Here is a 17502-nt window from a genome sequence, read left to right as displayed (position 1 = left end):
TCTTATTTGATACCAGGTGCTAACCTCAACACAGGGACTCAAAGCTGAATAAGATACATTCTGTGCCCTCAAAGAGGGCAGTCTGTTTAGAAGACAGATGAGCAAACCAGCAAACATAATGTAAGAGGAAAGTCCTGTGATGTAGGCTGGATCAACAAAAAGCTATAGAAACAGAGGGGAAATGACTCAGCCTGAGGTGGCCAAAGAAGGCCTTTTAGATGATATGGTGCCTGAGCCAGTGGGTCAGGAGTGTAGAAGAAGGGTATTTCAGGTGAAGGAAGCAGCATGTGCAAAGGTCCTAAGGTGTGAGAAACATGGCACGCTTGGGAACTGGCAAGTGGGGGCCCACAGGGTGCCATAGAGGAAACAAAGGGCAACAGTGTTGGTGAAGTAAGACAGGAGCCAGAGGATGAAAGGCCTGAATACCACACCAAGGGGTTCAGGCTGCATTTGAGGCTAAAAGGTGTTAAAGCAAAAGTGAAAGTGATAGTCGCTCAGTTCTGTCTGACTCTTTGTGACCCCATAGACTATATGGTTCATGGAATTCTCCAGGCCAGGACACTGGAGTAGGTAACCTTTCCTTCTCTAGGGGATCTTCCCAACCCAGGGATCAAATCCAGGTCTCCCAAATTGCAGGAGGATTCTTTACCAGCTGAGCCACAAAAGGTGTTATGCAGGGGAATTTTAGCCTTCCACTTCTGCAGTGGGGGAACAAACAAATTGGGGAAGAACCAGATTGGTGGCTAAGCAGCAGCTGCAGAGTCAGAAAGTCTACAGAGTCAGAAAGATGAGTGGTTGCTTAGAGTTTTGGGGTTAGGGGAGGGAGAGAATGGCAAGTGACTAAATGAGATTTGGAGGTAGTGGTGATGGAAAACTGGATGGATTGTGGTGAGGAAAAAGGGTCACTAAGTCGTACATTTAAAATGAGCAAATTTTATTGTACGTAAATTATACCTCTGTGAAGTTCTTAGAAAAAAAAGAAGTAAGCACGAAGAAACCTAAGTATTCTAGACAGGAATCCATGAGGGTGTGAAGCAGGTACGAGAGATTTAGAATCTGCTTTGGAGAACGGGTGGAGGCGAGAGCCTCAGGGATGCTTCCTGGGAACCTGGATGGACAGGGACAAGGAGAAGAAGCAGGTCAACAGGGGATGATGTGGAGCTCAGGTTTGATGCACTGAATTTGAGGTATTTATGGAATACCTGAGCAAGGTTTCTTAGACTCCCCATGATTGACATTAGTGTGCATTAGTAGTTTACTCCTCTTCATGGCCAGTCTTCCACAGTATGGATATACCACAATGTGTTTATGCAATCGTCAGTTGAGGGATGTTTGGATTACTTCCACTTTTTGCATATAATGAATACTGTTGCTATAACATTCATGTACAGGTTTTTATGGAGGTGTATATTTTAAATTTTCTTGACTACTTTCTAGGAGTAGAATCGCTAGATCATGTGGTAACCCATGTTTAACCTTTCAAGGAACCGCCAAACCATTTTCCAAAGTGGATGCACCACTTTGGAAATGGCAGCAATGTTATGAGGGTTCTACTTCCTCTACATGCTCGTTAACACTTGCGATTGTCCTTGACTCACGTTTTGCTTCAAGTTTCCAAAAGAGCACTTAATAATAAGCTACACTATTGATGATAACTTCGTAAATGAGAAAGCTGATGATCAGGAGGGTGACTGATACAGGTAATACTTATAGGTCACTGAAGTCCTTTCTAGCACTAATATTTATTCTGCTGAAAAAAAAGTATAATTTTAAATTATATTTAATTGCAACATTTAACTGCAATACTACTCTATCCTTCATATAAGATGCTGGCAGTTTGACAGGATTTTTATGCTGGTTTTTAAGCTCCATCCATGCCTCTACCCTTCTCCTCTCACTACTCAGACACCACTTAGCAAGTATCCTCTTTTGTGCATCATTACTTTACCCCTCTGTGATCATTTCACCTCCATCAGCATAACCCCCAAAATATAATGAAACTTCCTTTGACCCCATGTTCCCTAACAGTATCCCATCTGTTTTCTTTCTACAGCAAAACTTGAAATCTGTCTCCATTCATTTCTCTCTTCCCATTCCCAATCTTATTTCTAACACTCCACCAAAACACTTGTCAGAGTCAACAATGACTTCCATTTTGCCAAATCCAAATTACTAATTCTCATCCCCTATTTACTCAACTTGTCAGTAGCTTTTGCTACAAATGCACATTCTCTCCTTATAGTGAGTCTTCATTTGGCTTGTGGGACACTGCTCCCATTTTTTTCCCTACCTTACTGGTCACTCAGTCTCATCTGCTGGTTCTGCCTCACGTTCCAACCATTAAAACCCAGAGTAAGACGGGGCTCGGTCCTTGGACCTGCTTTTTCTCCACTTAGATGTCTATCATAAACTCCTGATTTTTTCTCCTATACCTCTCCCAATCCTCCCTAAATTCTCCCACAAGCTTGCTCTCATAGTACATAGTTACTTTTTTTCCCACCTTCTCCACCAACCCTGAAGTCATCCTTGACTCCTTTTCTCTCTCCCCATCCATCTTTATGTTTAGAATCTGACCACTTCTTGCCTCTTCCATCTTCATCATTCTGGTCCCAGCCACCATCATTTCTCACCTGGATTATTACCATTGCCTACTTGGTCTCCTTGCTTGCACCCTTCCCCCAATAGTCTATTCTCCACACCACAGCCAGAGGGATCCCTCTAAAAAGTCAGTCATAACACACAGATCCTCTGACCAAAATCTTTCATGTGCTGGCTGTGATATTAGGTTGTTTGCAAAATGGTCCTGTACTGCCCCCTTCTCTGTGTCCACATGTTATGCAACCCCTCCCATATTGACTCAGGGCTTCGCTAGGTGACCTGCTTTAACCAATGGGACAATTCAGCCATAAAGCAAGCAGAGGCTTGAAAAAAGCTTGTTCACTGGGACTTGTCCTATGTTGCCGCTGGGAAACTTCTGCCATCAGTCAACAAACCTGGATCTTCCCAAAGGATAAGAGACCATGTGGACAGAAGCCTCAATCATTCCAGCTGTCCCTGCTACGTGAGACCAAACCACAGCTGCCAGCTCCAAATGAGTTAGCCCAGTTGGAAGAATAACATGGCCCACCTTGAGAATCTTGAAAAATAGTAAATGCTTGTTATTTTAAACCACTAAACTTGGGGGTGGCAGTGTATTGGTTACCTTTCACTTTTGCTAACTGACATGCTACGTTTCACTAAGAATAAAAGCTACCATCCCAACACAGCCTCCAAGGTCCTACACGATCTGGTTTCCCTCAATCTATGACACTTCACAATTCTGGCCTCCTTAGTCCTCATGTATCTTATGCTGTCCTAACTCAGGGCCTTTGCACTTTCTGTTCCCTGTGTCTACAATGTTCTTTCCCAGATATCTATAAGGCTTGTTCCCTCGCTTCCTACCTATCTCTGCTCAAAGGCCACACTGCCCTTACCTGCCTAATAAGGTACCCCTACACTCCCCATCCATCTCCCACACCCAGTTTTATTTTTCCTTTTAGTCCTTATTATCACCTGACATACACATTCAACACTTATTTCTTGTCTCTCACACCTCATCACATATACACCTAAAAGACATCAGAATTTATGGTCTACAAGGGCAGGATTTTATGTTTTGCTCATCACTGGAGCCCTAGCACTTACAATAATGCCTGGAATTTTTGATCACCAGGAAAATGATTAAAGTAGCAGTACTTTTGCAAAATCTGGTGTCTAGGTATATGGCCTGGAGTATTTCTAGGGGCTGTGGTGGGGAAAAAAGGCAACTGTGCTGCCTATTGGGATATAATTACATCTATTGCAGGGCAAATTCCTAAAGCACCGATGACCCAGAAAACAAAGACTCATTAAGGAAGCAGGCAGAGAAGCAGGATGAGGGCTGCCCACACTCAGTTCCTTTTGACCTGCCCTCCTTTCCCTTCATCCCATCCTTTCCCCATTAGTCTACAACACCAATTTGTCAGGTCATTTGACTGTTCACCAAAAAGATTAGGAAGACACAAAAACTCCAAGGAAGTATTATCAGCATAGAAATTTATTTGAATTCAAAATAATATGGTTATATTTAGGATAATGTAATAATTATCTAAAGCATATATCATTGGCTCTGAAACAGTTCTAAAGAAGTCATTCTTCTGAAGTCAAAAAATATGTAGTAAGAATGTACAAGGAAGCAAAAATATATTTAAAAAAAAGTTTGCTGAGTATTGGGAGTTGTTACAAGAGGGGCACACCAAGATACTATAACAGAGTCCGAATTACATAACATGCAGCAAGGCGTTCTCTTGCTTTATCAACTGTTGGAAAATAAACCATAACCTCAGAATGCAAGACCCACCACCACTGGGTTAACAGGACAAACTTCCTGAGGGACACAGGGAGTAGTTCACTATACTTCCCCTTTCCCTAACTCGTTTCCTCATACCAGTTTCTTTTCCTTCCTTGAGGATAGGTTTTATCCTGTTGAAAAAATTGGTCTTATTTGTGAAAGTGTGAAAGTGAAAAGTGGAATAAATAATATCCTGATTGAAGTAGGCAACGTTTCAGCTGAAAATGCTCAGGAATCAAACTTTTGAAAAAGGTCAGTTGGCTAGCTAGCAGAGACCATCAGTGGCTTGCAGAAAAGGAAAAAAAAAAAAAATCAGGTACTATGTGTTTGCTAAATAGATAAAAAGAATAAGCAGTTAAAAATGGGTGAAAAATCCCAGGGTTTATTGTGACCTAGACAATCAAAAGCAGACAGGTGACCTCTGATTAAGCCCGTTTACTTGGGAAGTGAGCTACAAGTGGCTCCAAGACAGTCTGGTCTCCAACAGTGTCCACAGCCAAAGGGCACATTCAGAATGTCTCCTCCTCACGCAGAAACTGGAACACGGCTGAGAAGTCTTTTTGCGAGTAGCCCTTTGCGCACATCACCCTGTAGATCTGATGGGCCTGGCTGCCCAGGAGGATCGGGCTCTTCGTGCTGGTGGCAGCGTCTTGTGCCAATCCCAGATCCTGAATCAAACAAGGGCGGAGGGAACACACTGAGGGGGTGCAGTTAAGGCTCGCTTCAAAACTGTGGCTCCTAATGCTTGGGTTTCAAAGAAGAAAAAAATGAAATCTGAAAAAATAAGATACTTACAAGAATGATGTTAAGTTATATGTGTGTGTATAAATATTTTATAAGTGCTATCTTACAGCTACACAACTGCTCCAGAGACAAACCTTGATTTCTGAGTGTACTCTCCACTCCTCCACAAAACCCATCTGTTTTGACTCTGGACAGGTATGTTCCTATCCAGATGAGACCACAAAGAGAAATGCTTGTTCACATCTGCAGAAGCCCAATATGAACAAACCCCAATATGAAATTAAGCATGATGAAATTATCAGTGATGAAAATACCCATTCAATCTCTCAGTCAACACATATTTACAAAATGCTGTGTGCTAGACACTGTTCTAAGTGTAGGTGATACGTAGTCATAATAAAAACAAGTAATTATTCTCAGGAACTTAATGTCCAGTGTGGAAGATAGACAGGAAAACAACTGCTGAACTTCCAGATAATGACAAGTGATGAGGAAAAATAAGCAGGGTAAGCAGTCAGGAAGTCTTACATAGCAAGGGGTAGAGTGGAAGGAAGAGAGTTCTGATTGATGAGATGTTTCGGGAAGACCTCCCCAGGTGAAGACACTTGACCTAAGATGTGAATGTGAGGGGGCAGTGAGCTGTTTGGAGAGCTGGGGGAATGAAGTTTCAGGCAGGTGGAAGAGCAAGGGAAAGGCCCTGCAGGAGGCATAACTTGGATGTTCAAGAAACAGGAAGAAGGCCAATGAGACTGAACTAGAGGGAGCAAGGGGCTGGGGAGGGAAATGAACCTGGGGATGGGCAGAGGTGGAACAAGAAAACTTTATGATGTTTGGAGAGATGGCTGGATTTTCTTTCAAGTGCAATGGACAGTGAGCATCACATCAACCCTTTAACATCTCTGAGAGCTAATGCTTCGTTCTGAGAGTTTTGGAAAACTTACGGTTGTTTAAAAATAGACAAAAGCTAACATTATAAATTTTTTACAGTTAAACTGTAGTGAATGGTATCTTCTACCGAGAATAGGATCTTGTCCCACCTTGAAATATGTAGGGTAAATGGAAGACAATGAAGGAATGGATAACTGAAACAATATTCCCCACATTTCATTTTGATTGTGTAAGAGTTGCACAAGTGGCAAAACCAACTAGATTGCCTTCTTACTGTTACCATCCTCATTGCCTCATCAACAGAAAAGTCAACAAGCAATGAAAAAGGAGGCAAGATCAGGAGCATTTGTATTTTTTGAGGAACATTCTAGATAAATGAACAGTTATGGATAACATCCACTGATAGGAGGAAATGATTCAAAGAAAAAAGGAAAGTTTAAAGAATGGGTTAAATCTCTAGCTGCTTAGATATGTATGATGCTATAGGTGTTAACATGATTTTGTGCTTACTTAAATATTTTTCACATGCAAACACATAGATTTGGAAAATCTACTTAACCTAAAACTCGTTTATAGTTTCCTCTAAAAAGCAAGGTTAATTATTACCCACACATTTAACAAATGTGGGTGAATAAGCTACATTATTGCTTATACCCGGACAAGCAGACAAGCTTCTTGTCAACATCATTTTGCCGCATATCTGCAAGATGCATTTATTTTAAAATGACAGAAAATCTACATAGAAAGACTGCCTATAATTTTTAACCTAGAAATATAACTAGAATATAAAAACTTAGAGTAAAAATAACATATTGAGGAGAACAAAACATTATTGAGAAGGAAAGTCTATTAGAGGTTTTCAAATGGGCAAGTAAATATCCCAAATAAGAGCAAATAAAACCCAAAAAAAAGGAAGCTAAAATAGCTTTGCTGGCTGCTACCTCAGAGGACGACATTCTAAAAAGAGAAAGGTGATTTAATCTATAAAACTCTAAGTGGCTTGTCTGTCCTGAAATGTAAGAAAAGAAGGCATCCTTTGAAGTCTGTAACATGTAATTTAAAACAAACAAATGCCCCACTTCACTAATCAAATAAAAATATTTATGAATTCATGAGCTCAGTGGGTGGTTCAGGGGAAAAAATAAAACAACTGCAAAAGTTTTCAACAAATTAATGAAGGACCAAATCATTACATTTTACAAGGAGACAAGTACATTAAGTAAGTAACAAGAGTGGTCATGATATTCCGTAAGTTGTTCCTTAGAAGCCATCAGAAACAGACTTTTAGGTTGAGGAGTTTTTGGATGTTCTAATTATGTTCTGATTATATACACATCCTATATTAGAATTTTATGATGTTAAGAAATAAACATATAAGCCTCTACTTTAAGAACACACTAACATTATTTCCCCCAACACAATGAGATCTAATAGCAGTCAAGCAAAATATCTCCTAGTAAGTTAAGGCCTTGTCATGGTGAAGGGGTTTGCACAACTCAATGAAACTATGAGCCATGCCATGCAGGGCCACTCAAGATGAATATGTCATAGTGAAGAGTTCTGACAAAACGTGGTCCACTAGAGCAGGGAATGGCAAACCACTCCAGTATTCTTACTGAGAGAACCCCATGAACAGTATGAAAAGGCAAAAAATATATGACACAGAAGGAGGAGTCCCCCAGGTCTATATGCTACTGGGGAAGAGTGGAGAGCAATTACTAATAGCTCCAGAAAGAATGAAGCGGCTGGGCCAAAGTGGAAACAATGCTCAGTTGTGGATGTGCCTGGTGGTGAAAGTAAAGTCTGATGCTGTAAAGAACAATATTGCATAGGAACCTGGAATGTTAGGTCCTTGAGTCAATCAAACTGGACAAGATCAAGCAGGAGTTGGCAAGAGTAAACATCAATATTTTAGGAATCAGTGAACTAAAATGGATGGGAATGGGCAAATTTAATTCAGATGACCATTATATCTACTAGTGTGGGCAAGAATCCCTTAGAAGAAATAGAGTAGCCCTCATGGTTAACAAAAGAGTCCGAAATGCAGTACTTGGGTGCAATCTCAAAAACAACAGAATGACCTCAGTTTGCTTCCAAGGCAAACCATTCAACACCACAGTAATCCAAGTCTATGCCCCAACCACTAATGCTGAAGAAGTTGAAGTTGACCAGTTCTATGAAGACCTACAAGACCTTCTAGAACTAACACCAAAAAAAAGATGTCCTTTTTATCACAGGGAACAGGAATGCAAAAGTAGGAAGTCAAGAGATACCTGGAGTAACAGGCAAGTTTGGCCTTGGACTACAAAATGAAGGGACAAAGGCTAACAGAGTTTTATCAAGGAAACACTCTGGTCACAGCAAACACCTTTTTCCAGCAACACAAGAGACCACTCTACACATGGACATCACCAGAGAGTCAATAAAAATAAGATTGATTATATTCTTTGCAGCCAAAGATGGAGAAGCTATATACAGTCAGCTAAAACAAGATCGGGAGCTGATTGTGGCTTAGATCATGAGCTCCTTATCGAAAAATTCAGCCTTAAATTGAAGAAAGTAGGGAAAACCACTAGGCCATTTGGGTATGACCTAAATCAAATCCCTTATGATTGTATACAGTGAAGGTGACAAATAGATTCAAGGGATTAGATCTGGTAGAGGGTCTGAGAACTGTGGATGGAAGTTCATAACACTGTGTCAGTTCAGTCCAGTTCAGTTCAACCGCTCAGTCGTGTCCGACTCTTTGCGACCCCATGAACCAACCGCAGCACGCCAGGCCTCCCTGTCTATCACCAACTCCCGGAGTTCACTCAAACTCATGTCCATCGAGTCGGTGATGCCATTCAGCCATCTCATTCTCTGTTGTCCCATTCTCCTCCTGCCCCCAATCCCTCCCAGCATCAGAGTATTTTCCAGTGAGTCAACTCTTCGCATGAGGTGGCCAAAGTATTGGAGCTTCAGCTTTAGCATCAGTCCTTCCAATGAACACCCAGGACTGATCTCCTTTCAAATGGAGTGGTTGGATCTCCTTGCAGTCCAAGGGACTCTCAAGAGTCTTCTCCAGCACCACAGTTCAAAAGCATCAATTCTTCGGCGATCAGCTTTCTTCACAGTCCAACTCTCACATCCATACATGAGCACTGGAAAAACCATAGCCTTGACTAGATGGACCTTAGTTGGCAAAGTAATGTCTCTGCTTTTTCATAAGCTATCTAGGTTGGTCATAACTTTCCTTCCAAGGAGTAAGTGTCTTTTAATTTCACGGCTGCAATCAGCATCCACAGTGATTTTGAAGCCCCCAGAAATAAAGTCTGACACTGTTTCCACTGTTTGAAGTGATGGGACCAGATTCCATGATCTTTGTTTTCTGAATGTTGAGCTTCAAGCCAACCTTTTCACTCTCCTCTTTCACTTTCATCAAGAGGCTTTTGAGTTCCTCTTCACTTTCTGCCATAAAGGTGGTGTCATCTGCATATCTGAGGTTATTGATATTTCTCCCGGCAATCTTGATTCCAGCTCGTGCTTCTTCCAGCCCAGCATTCCTCATGATGTACTCTGCATATGAGTTAAATAAGCAGGGTGACAATATACAACCTTGACGTACTTCTTTTCCTATTTGGAACCAGTCTGTTGTTTCATGTCCAGTTAGAACTGTTGCTTCCTGACCTGCATACAGGTTTCTCAAGAGGCAGGTCAGGTGGTCTGGTATTGCCATCTCTTTCAGAATTTTCCACAGTTTATTGTGATCCACACAGTCAAAGGCTTTGGCATAGTCAATGAAGCAGAACCATCCCAAAGAAAAAGAAATGCAAGAAGGCAAAGTGATTGTCTAAAGAGGCTTTACAAATAGCTGAAGAAAGAAGAGAAGTGAAAGGCAAGGGAGAAAGGGAAAGATATACCCAACTGAGAGCTTCCCAGGTGATGACGGTGGTAAAGAACCTGTCTGTCAATGCATGAGATAAAAGAGACACAAGTTCAATTCCTAGATTGAGAAGATCTCCTGGAGGAGGGCATGCCAACCTATTCTAGTATTTTTGCCTAGAGAATCCCATGGACAGAGGAGCTTGGCAGGCTACAGTTCAGAGGGTCACAAAGAGCTGGACATGACTGAAGCAACTTAGCACGCACACATATCCAACTAAATCAAGAGTTCCACAGAACAGCAAAGAGAAGAAGGCCTTCTTAAATGAACAGTGCAAATAGAGGACAACAATAGAATGGGAAAGACAAGAGATCTCTTCAAGAAAAGTGGAGCTATTTAGGGAACATTTCATGCAAGGATGGGCAGGATAAAGGACAGAAATGGTAAGGACCTAACAGAAGCAGAAGAGATTAAGAAGAGGTGGTAAGAATATACACAACTACACAAAAAAGATCTTCATGACCCAGATAACCATGATGATGGGATCACTTACCTAGAGCCATCTGGAATGTGAAATCAAGTAGGCCTTAGGAAGCATCACCACAAAAAAGCTAGTGGAAGTGATGGAATTCTAGCTGATCTATTTCAAATCCTAAAAGATGATGCTGTTAAAATGTTATATCAATATGTCAACAAATTTGGAAAACTCAACAGTGGCCATAGGACTGGAAAAGGTCAGTTTTCATTCTAATCCCAAAGAAAGGCAATGCCAAAGAATGTTCAAACTACTGTACAATTGCACTCATTTCACATGCTACTAAGATTATCCTCAAAATCCTTCAAGCTAGGCTTCAGTAGTACGTGGACGGAGAACTTCCAGATGTACACTAGGTTTAGAAAAGCAGAGGAACCAGAGATCAAATTGCCAAAATTTGCTGGATCACGGAGAAAGCAAGGGAAAAACATCTACTTCTGCTTCACTAACTATGCTAAAGCCTTTGACTGTGTGTATCACAACAAACTGTGGAAAATTCTTAAAGAGATGGGAATACCAGAGCACCTTACCTGTCTCCAGAGAAACCTGTATGTGGGTCAAGAAGCAACAAAGAACGATTGAGTGGTTCAAAACTGGGAAAGGAGTACAACAAGGCTGTATATTGTCACCCTAGTCATTTAACTTATATGCAGAGTACTTCGTGTGAAATGCTGGGCTGGATGAATCACAAATTGGAATCAAGATTGCCAGGAGAAATATCAATAACCTCAGACAGATATGCAGATGATACCACTCTAATGGCGGGAAGTGAAGAGGAACTAAAGAGCCTCTTGAAAGTGAAAGAGGAGAGTGAAAAAGTTGGCTTAAAACTCAACATTCAAAAGATCATAGCATCCAGTCCCATCACTTCATGGCAAACAGATGGGGAAACAATGGAAACAGTGACAGATTTTATTTTCTTGGGCTCCAAAATCACTGCAGACAGTGAATGCAGCCATGATATAAAAAGATGCTTGCTCCTTTGAAGGAAAGATGTGACAAAACTAGACAGCATATTAAAAAGCAAAGACATCACTTTGCTGATAAAGGTCCATATAGTCAAAGGTATGGTTTTCTAGTAGTCATGTACAGATGTGAAAGCTGGACCAGAAAGAAGGCTGAGTGCTTAAGAATTGATACTTTCGAATTGTGGCATTGGAGAAGACTCTTGAGAGTACCATGGACTGCAAGGGGTCAAACTAGTCAGTCCTAAAGGAAATCAGTCCTGAATATTCATTGGAAGTACTGATGCTGAAGCTGACGTTCCAATATTCTGGCCACCTGATGCATAGAGCCAACTCACTGGAAAAAACACTGATGCTGGGAAAGATTGAAGGCAAAAGGAGAAGGAGGCAGTAGAGGATGAGATGGTTAGATAGCATCACTGACTCAATGGATATGAATTTGAGCAAAATCAGGGAAATTGAAAGACAGGGGAGCCTGGCATGCTGCAGTCCATGGGGTCACAAAGAGTCTGACACGACTTAGTGACTAAACAACAACAAATAGCCTCATTTGCCCAAGCAGGTATGATTGCTTTCATCAGTAGCATTAATGGGGATTTTTTTCAGTTCAGTTCAGTTCAGTCGCTCAGTCATGTCCGACTCTCCGTGACCCCATGAATCACAGCACGCCAGGCCTCCCTGTCCATCACCAACTCCCGGAGTTCACTCAAACTCATGTCCACAGAGTCGGTGATGCCATCCAGCCATCTCATTCTCTGTCGTCCCCTTCTCCTCCTGCCCCCAACCTTTCCCAGCATCAGAGTCTTTTCCAGTGAGTCAACTCGTCACATGAGGTGGCCAAAGTATTGCAGTTTCAGCTTTAGCATCAGTCCTTCCAATGAACACCCAGGATGATCTCCTTTAGAATGGACTGGTTGGATCTCCTTGTTAACCTCTATCAATTTCTCGACACAAGTCTCATCATCTATGGTGTGTTTCACCAACAGCTCTCTGAGGTGATGAAAGCATTTCTGTGTAAATTCTCTCAATTTAAGCAAAATTCAGAAGTCTTGTTCTTTGTAAGGGAAATGACAACTGCACTTTACAGAGAAAACAAGGGCAAAAGAGAATAATGTTCATATGTTTTACTACTGAACTGTCTTATGCTATCTTCTACTATCAAGGAAATAATTTTAAAGGAGCTCAATAGCGACAGATTCTTCCTGGGCAGGGACACCGGAGAAAATGGTGGAAGGAAAGGTGTGATACAGAGGTCAGCTACAGTTGAGAGTCCCAAAATAAAGCCAGCACTGCTTACAGGTCACTTGTTAGCTGCTTCTTCAATTGGAGCCATTAGCAGTATTTGAGAAACCAAACAAGCTAACAGGTCACAACCTATTTCACACAGATACATAAAGCAAATGCGATTCTTTCACTCTTCTGTGTCCTGATAAACGACCCTGCAGTGAAAACAATCCACTTAAGGAGCTACTTTCTCCAATAAAAGTAACACAGCACACCACATCAATAAAAGCCTGTGAGGAAGATATGCAAGCCGAAATACAAGGTACAGATTGGCATAAAAATAAGTATTTTCTTAAATGAAACATGAGGAGAAATGAAACTACAAAATCCACAAAATAAGAAACATAGTTTCAAACCTGGCTTCACCCAGTAAATATTTCAAATGAGCTGACAATGTGCCAGGGATCGGGCTGGAGGGCAAGGAAGCACTGAGGTAGGCCTGGGACAGACCAGGCACAGGGCTGCCAGGCAGGGAAAAACAAGGGGCCAAAGGAGTTCCATGTGGCTAAAGCAAAGGAGGGGAGTGGGAAGCAGAGATGAGTCAGGGAGGAGAGCAAAGGCCCTTGAGAAAACGTGCAGAGACGGACTTTAACCTACAAGTAACTGGAAACCACGAAAGAGACTTAACAGGAGAGACGACATAATCAGGTTTTTACATTTTAGGAAGCCCACTGTTTGCCATGTCATGGAAAATGAACTGGAGAAGATGAGAATGAAAGGCAAGGAGACCAGTTGAGGGCTGATGTGGCAGCATCCAAATGAGGTTCAGCCAAGGTACTGGAGGTGATGGGGAGGGCAAGTGGACAAAGTCAAGACACAGTCGAGAAGCAGAGTACATGAACATCATGGGGAATGAGCGAGGGTAACCTGCGCACCATATCCAAGTGTTCGTACTATTACTTTGGTCGATAACTAAAGGGCAGGTTTGTGGGGAGTGAGAATGGGGGAACGCGTTACACAAAACTCTGAAAGTCTCTGTCTAAAAAGTATTTTCTAACATTGAAATCATAAATGAGAGAAGGCCGGTAATTTGCTTTTCAAATGACTTTACACGTAAACACATATTTTAAAGCAGGAAGATGTATTTAGAAATCTAGTGTCATGAGAAAGATCCTCTCTTCTGTGATATGTACATCTAATGTCATTATGTAATTAGCTATCAGAAAATGCTTACTGCTTCCATTTCTAAGGACTTGGTAAATGACTATAAACAAGAAGATTATAAACTATAGGAAGAACAAAATTTTACCGACTCACATTACAAAGCCAAGCACAAGAGAAACATCCTAATCTATTCTCATCCAAAAGATCAGGGTTAAAAATGAACAAGATAAGGGTTTTTATCCAAGCTAAGTTTGAACTAATTTCCTGTGAGTGAGTCACTATTTTAGTCATCTTGCCTTCTAGGATAGAGGTGTGCTTTGTTACAAGCAGGGAGGAGTGGGTGTGGGGTGGGGTGGGGTGGGTGGGGAGCCCTGGGGAGGGAGGTAGTGGCAAGGCAGGGTGGGTGGAGAATGATGGAGGGAAAGATGGAAGGAGAACAGACCATTAAACATTTCCCCACTCTCTCGGATAGTCACTGCATTTCCCATACCTTTGCCATGAGTGTTGTTCCGAATCCGCCCTGATAGTTATTAGCCGAGGGAACTCCATCCATCACCCCAGGTACAGGATTATAAGTGTCACTTGACCAACATCGTCCTGAGCTCATATTTAGGATTTTAGCCAAGAGTTTTGGGTCAAGCCCTAACCTGTCAAAGGTCAAAGGAAAGAAGTGTTAAATGTCAAAGTGTACTAGTCACATGTGACTTATTTACGTCTGAGGGTGCTCCATCTTCTCTCTTCATTATGATGTCTTCAAAAATCAAAGCAGATGGATGAGTGAAGAATCCAATCTTAAATTATAGGGTGTTAAAAGCTAGTGAAGAAACACTTCTGAGCTAGGACACTACACTGAGAGAAAACCTGCGCTACCCTGCTTTTAAGAAACAATATATAATTGCATAAAAAGTGTTGCTGGCTTATCATACACATAGGTTTTCTAGTCTTTTGAACATTATTGCATTTATGCGTCACCTAAGAACCTTAAGCCAAGATGATCATCTAAAGTCTTTACTCGCAAATGATATATTTCAGAAAGAAACACTGACAGATAAGCTAAGTATCATGGGAGTCTATGTATCGTTTATGTGTATGTTTATTCTTTTAGCTTTTATGAGAATAAACGTAAGAGATGAGTCATGGGCAGTAAAATGAGCTTATGAGAAGTTATTATTATAAAAGAGGACATTACTTGCTGTAAACTTTTCCTTATTTATTAAGTCTTCATTAGACCATCTTGCTTAGGAAGCAAGTCTGCATAGAGCTGTGACATATGCTATCTATTCAGAGGCATGCATTATAGTTCTGGGTCAACTGCTGATAAGGTTACTGATCCTGATAAAACAAAGCCTGCCCAAGCGGAAACATCATTTGTTCTATCACTGAGCTGATGGCATAAACGGCTGTTCAAATGTGGACCCAGAAAAAAAAAAAGAATTAAAATGCTGTACTACTTTGATTTCAAGTATCTTAGTGCAGTCTGGGAAGCACAGTTTTGCTAAGTATCTTTTAATCAAGTTTCAATAAAACTTTCTGCTTTTCCTTAAAACTAATCCATTACAGAACGAAAAAAAAGCAAGATTAAAAAGAGACATATAAATGTTAAATGAATTGTGTATTTTGGCACACTGCTTATTACCTGTGTGTTGAAATATATCTGTTTATTTCCAGCACAGAATATAACAACCAGGAAAACCTTTTCCAAATGCTCACATGGGGTCGAGGGCTAATACACAGTATGGGTAAGGACTTACCACATAATACACTGTTATGTAATCAGACTTTCAAAGAGCAACTGTGATTCAAGGAATATGATATGGCATGCCATCTACACAAATTCACATAGTGGGCCATGTTATAATGAGCAGTTTTTACTAAAAGATTGTAACATATAAAGATTCCATTGAAGTCAGCTGTTCAACTGTACTCTGCTGGAAAGCACTCTGACAGTTTTATTCATTCTTTTATAAAGATCCAAGTTTGTTACATGTACAATTTGCTACTGATCCTTTCTTTCTCTTTTAAATAAAATCAGGTTATCAGGATTCTATGGTAGCAGATGACCCAAAGACAATGCACTTAGGGAATAATTGTGAAAAATAAAGTCACAAATGAACAATTAGTTAATTTGCTGTAACTGCAAACATATTTTCTAAGCAGAAATATTGTGTTCTATGAGCAGGCAATATTTTTAAAGACCCCCCTCCCCAAAACACTGCTTTTCCCTTCCATTTGAAATGTGATTCAGGCTTCCTCATTTAAATTTTCTTTTAAAATGGCTCATCACATTCTGAGCAGCAGAGATACTCCCCTGCTTACCAGGCTGGACTCAACAGTGCCTCACAATGCTCTTTATTGCTAAAGAAATTCATACTCTGTCTATAATACTCACCAAGTGGGAGCACACTTTATTATCTATTGTAAAACCCTACATTTCATTTTGCTTGAATGTTCAAGGAAAATACTGGCAGTGATTTACGGAACTCTCCTTGGTGAATATGTTACTATTTGGAAGCACCCTGAGGGGCACACCAAAAAACAAGGTGACAGTTGTTACGTGCTCACTTTTCAAATCTGATGCTTCCCCGCCATGCTGATACCCTTCAGGAGATGGCTGCTCCCTCTCCGCTCCTCTCCAAGGCATCCCCCCCACCCCCAACAGCAAAGTGTATCATTAAAAAGAGCAAGTTAGAAGTGTTTTGCATTTCATCTTTCTGAGGATTCTTTCACTGGCATATACATAACTGACAGCTAAAATTAGACATGATATTAAAATCAGTTACTGAAGTCCTCTGTCTTCCACTGTGCCCAAGGCTTGTAATGGTCTGCAACCAGCTAGAATACACAGTAATTGTCATTCAGGGAGTCTATCCTAGAACGTCATGCTTCACTGGAGAAGACTGAGTTTCCATTTGAAATCAACAAATTAATCCAAGACAGGTATCTGAAAGGGCAAGTTTAATAGGAAGCAGCTACTGGGCTCTCAACCATGATAAAATGTTATTGCTGTTTCCCTGTAAATTGGCTGGGAACATATGATACTTTCTGCATAAGAGCCCCATTGCTGTTCAGGAGATATACAGCTCAAGCCATCAAAAGGATGACAGTCTGTCAGTCCCCATAATAACTTGCCACTGGATGTGGTTCGAGAGTATGCGCGTGCATGCATGTGGCTTTACAATTGCTGGAATGTTCTCTGATATAAACAGAGAATGAATTCATTGCTCTGACCGCATATATAATGCAACTCAAATAAACATCACTGTGTCAAATCTACTCACCTTTAAAACACAAGAATTTTAAATGAACTTTTGAGAGAAGTAAAAATGATGCATAAACTGTAACAAAAATTCAAGAGAAGCCAAGTGTTTGCCTTCACTGTAACCAAGGCTTTTAAAGGCCAAAAAAGTTTGCTCATTTTATAGTCTCTGTAAGTATCTATACTGTTTGGTTTATATAAGAACACAGCAAATGACGTCCCTAAACTGAGATGTTTGTATCACAGGAACCGATATGGAAATGAAACATCCAAGACTAGGTCAATTTAAATCAATCATTCCCTTACTCACCAAAGTTAACGCAGACTTGCCAGCTAACAAGAGGCTGTGCCTGCCCTCCAAGAGTGGGCCAGTTAGGACATCCACATAGTAACATCTACCTAAGGCAGGGGGAAGAGCCTTGCCCACCTCCCTCCCTTTTTCCTCTTCATTCACCTGACAAATCTTCCCTGAGTGCCTACTATGTGCCATGG

The 17502-nt window shown here is 41.0% G+C and overlaps 1 protein-coding gene across 3 annotated transcripts in view; it reads right to left on the bottom strand.

Annotated features, from left to right (window-relative positions):
• Window positions 1-17502, bottom strand: part of HIBADH (3-hydroxyisobutyrate dehydrogenase) — a 267180-nt gene that overhangs the window by 148230 nt on the left and 101448 nt on the right. The window contains exons 7-8 of one of the 3 annotated variants that reach the window (XM_055420968.1): window positions 14245-14401; window positions 4058-5037 (exon numbers count right to left, since the gene is read on the bottom strand). The exons of 1 other annotated variant lie outside the window; for it this stretch is intronic. In XM_055420968.1, coding sequence (XP_055276943.1) covers window positions 4879-5037; window positions 14245-14401 — 316 coding nt within the window. In that variant the 3' untranslated portion in view covers window positions 4058-4878. Of the gene's footprint in view, window positions 1-4057; window positions 5114-14244; window positions 14402-17502 lie in introns of those variants that run through there. One more of the 3 variants, XM_088834600.1, reaches the window with a different exon arrangement.

Source organism: Moschus berezovskii, chromosome 3 (assembly GCF_049115385.1).
Source record: "Moschus berezovskii isolate FMDL1 chromosome 3, NW_MosBer_1.0, whole genome shotgun sequence".
In the NCBI taxonomy this organism is placed as follows: domain Eukaryota; kingdom Metazoa; phylum Chordata; class Mammalia; order Artiodactyla; family Moschidae; genus Moschus; species Moschus berezovskii.
This window is presented reverse-complemented; position numbering and strand designations above follow the sequence as displayed.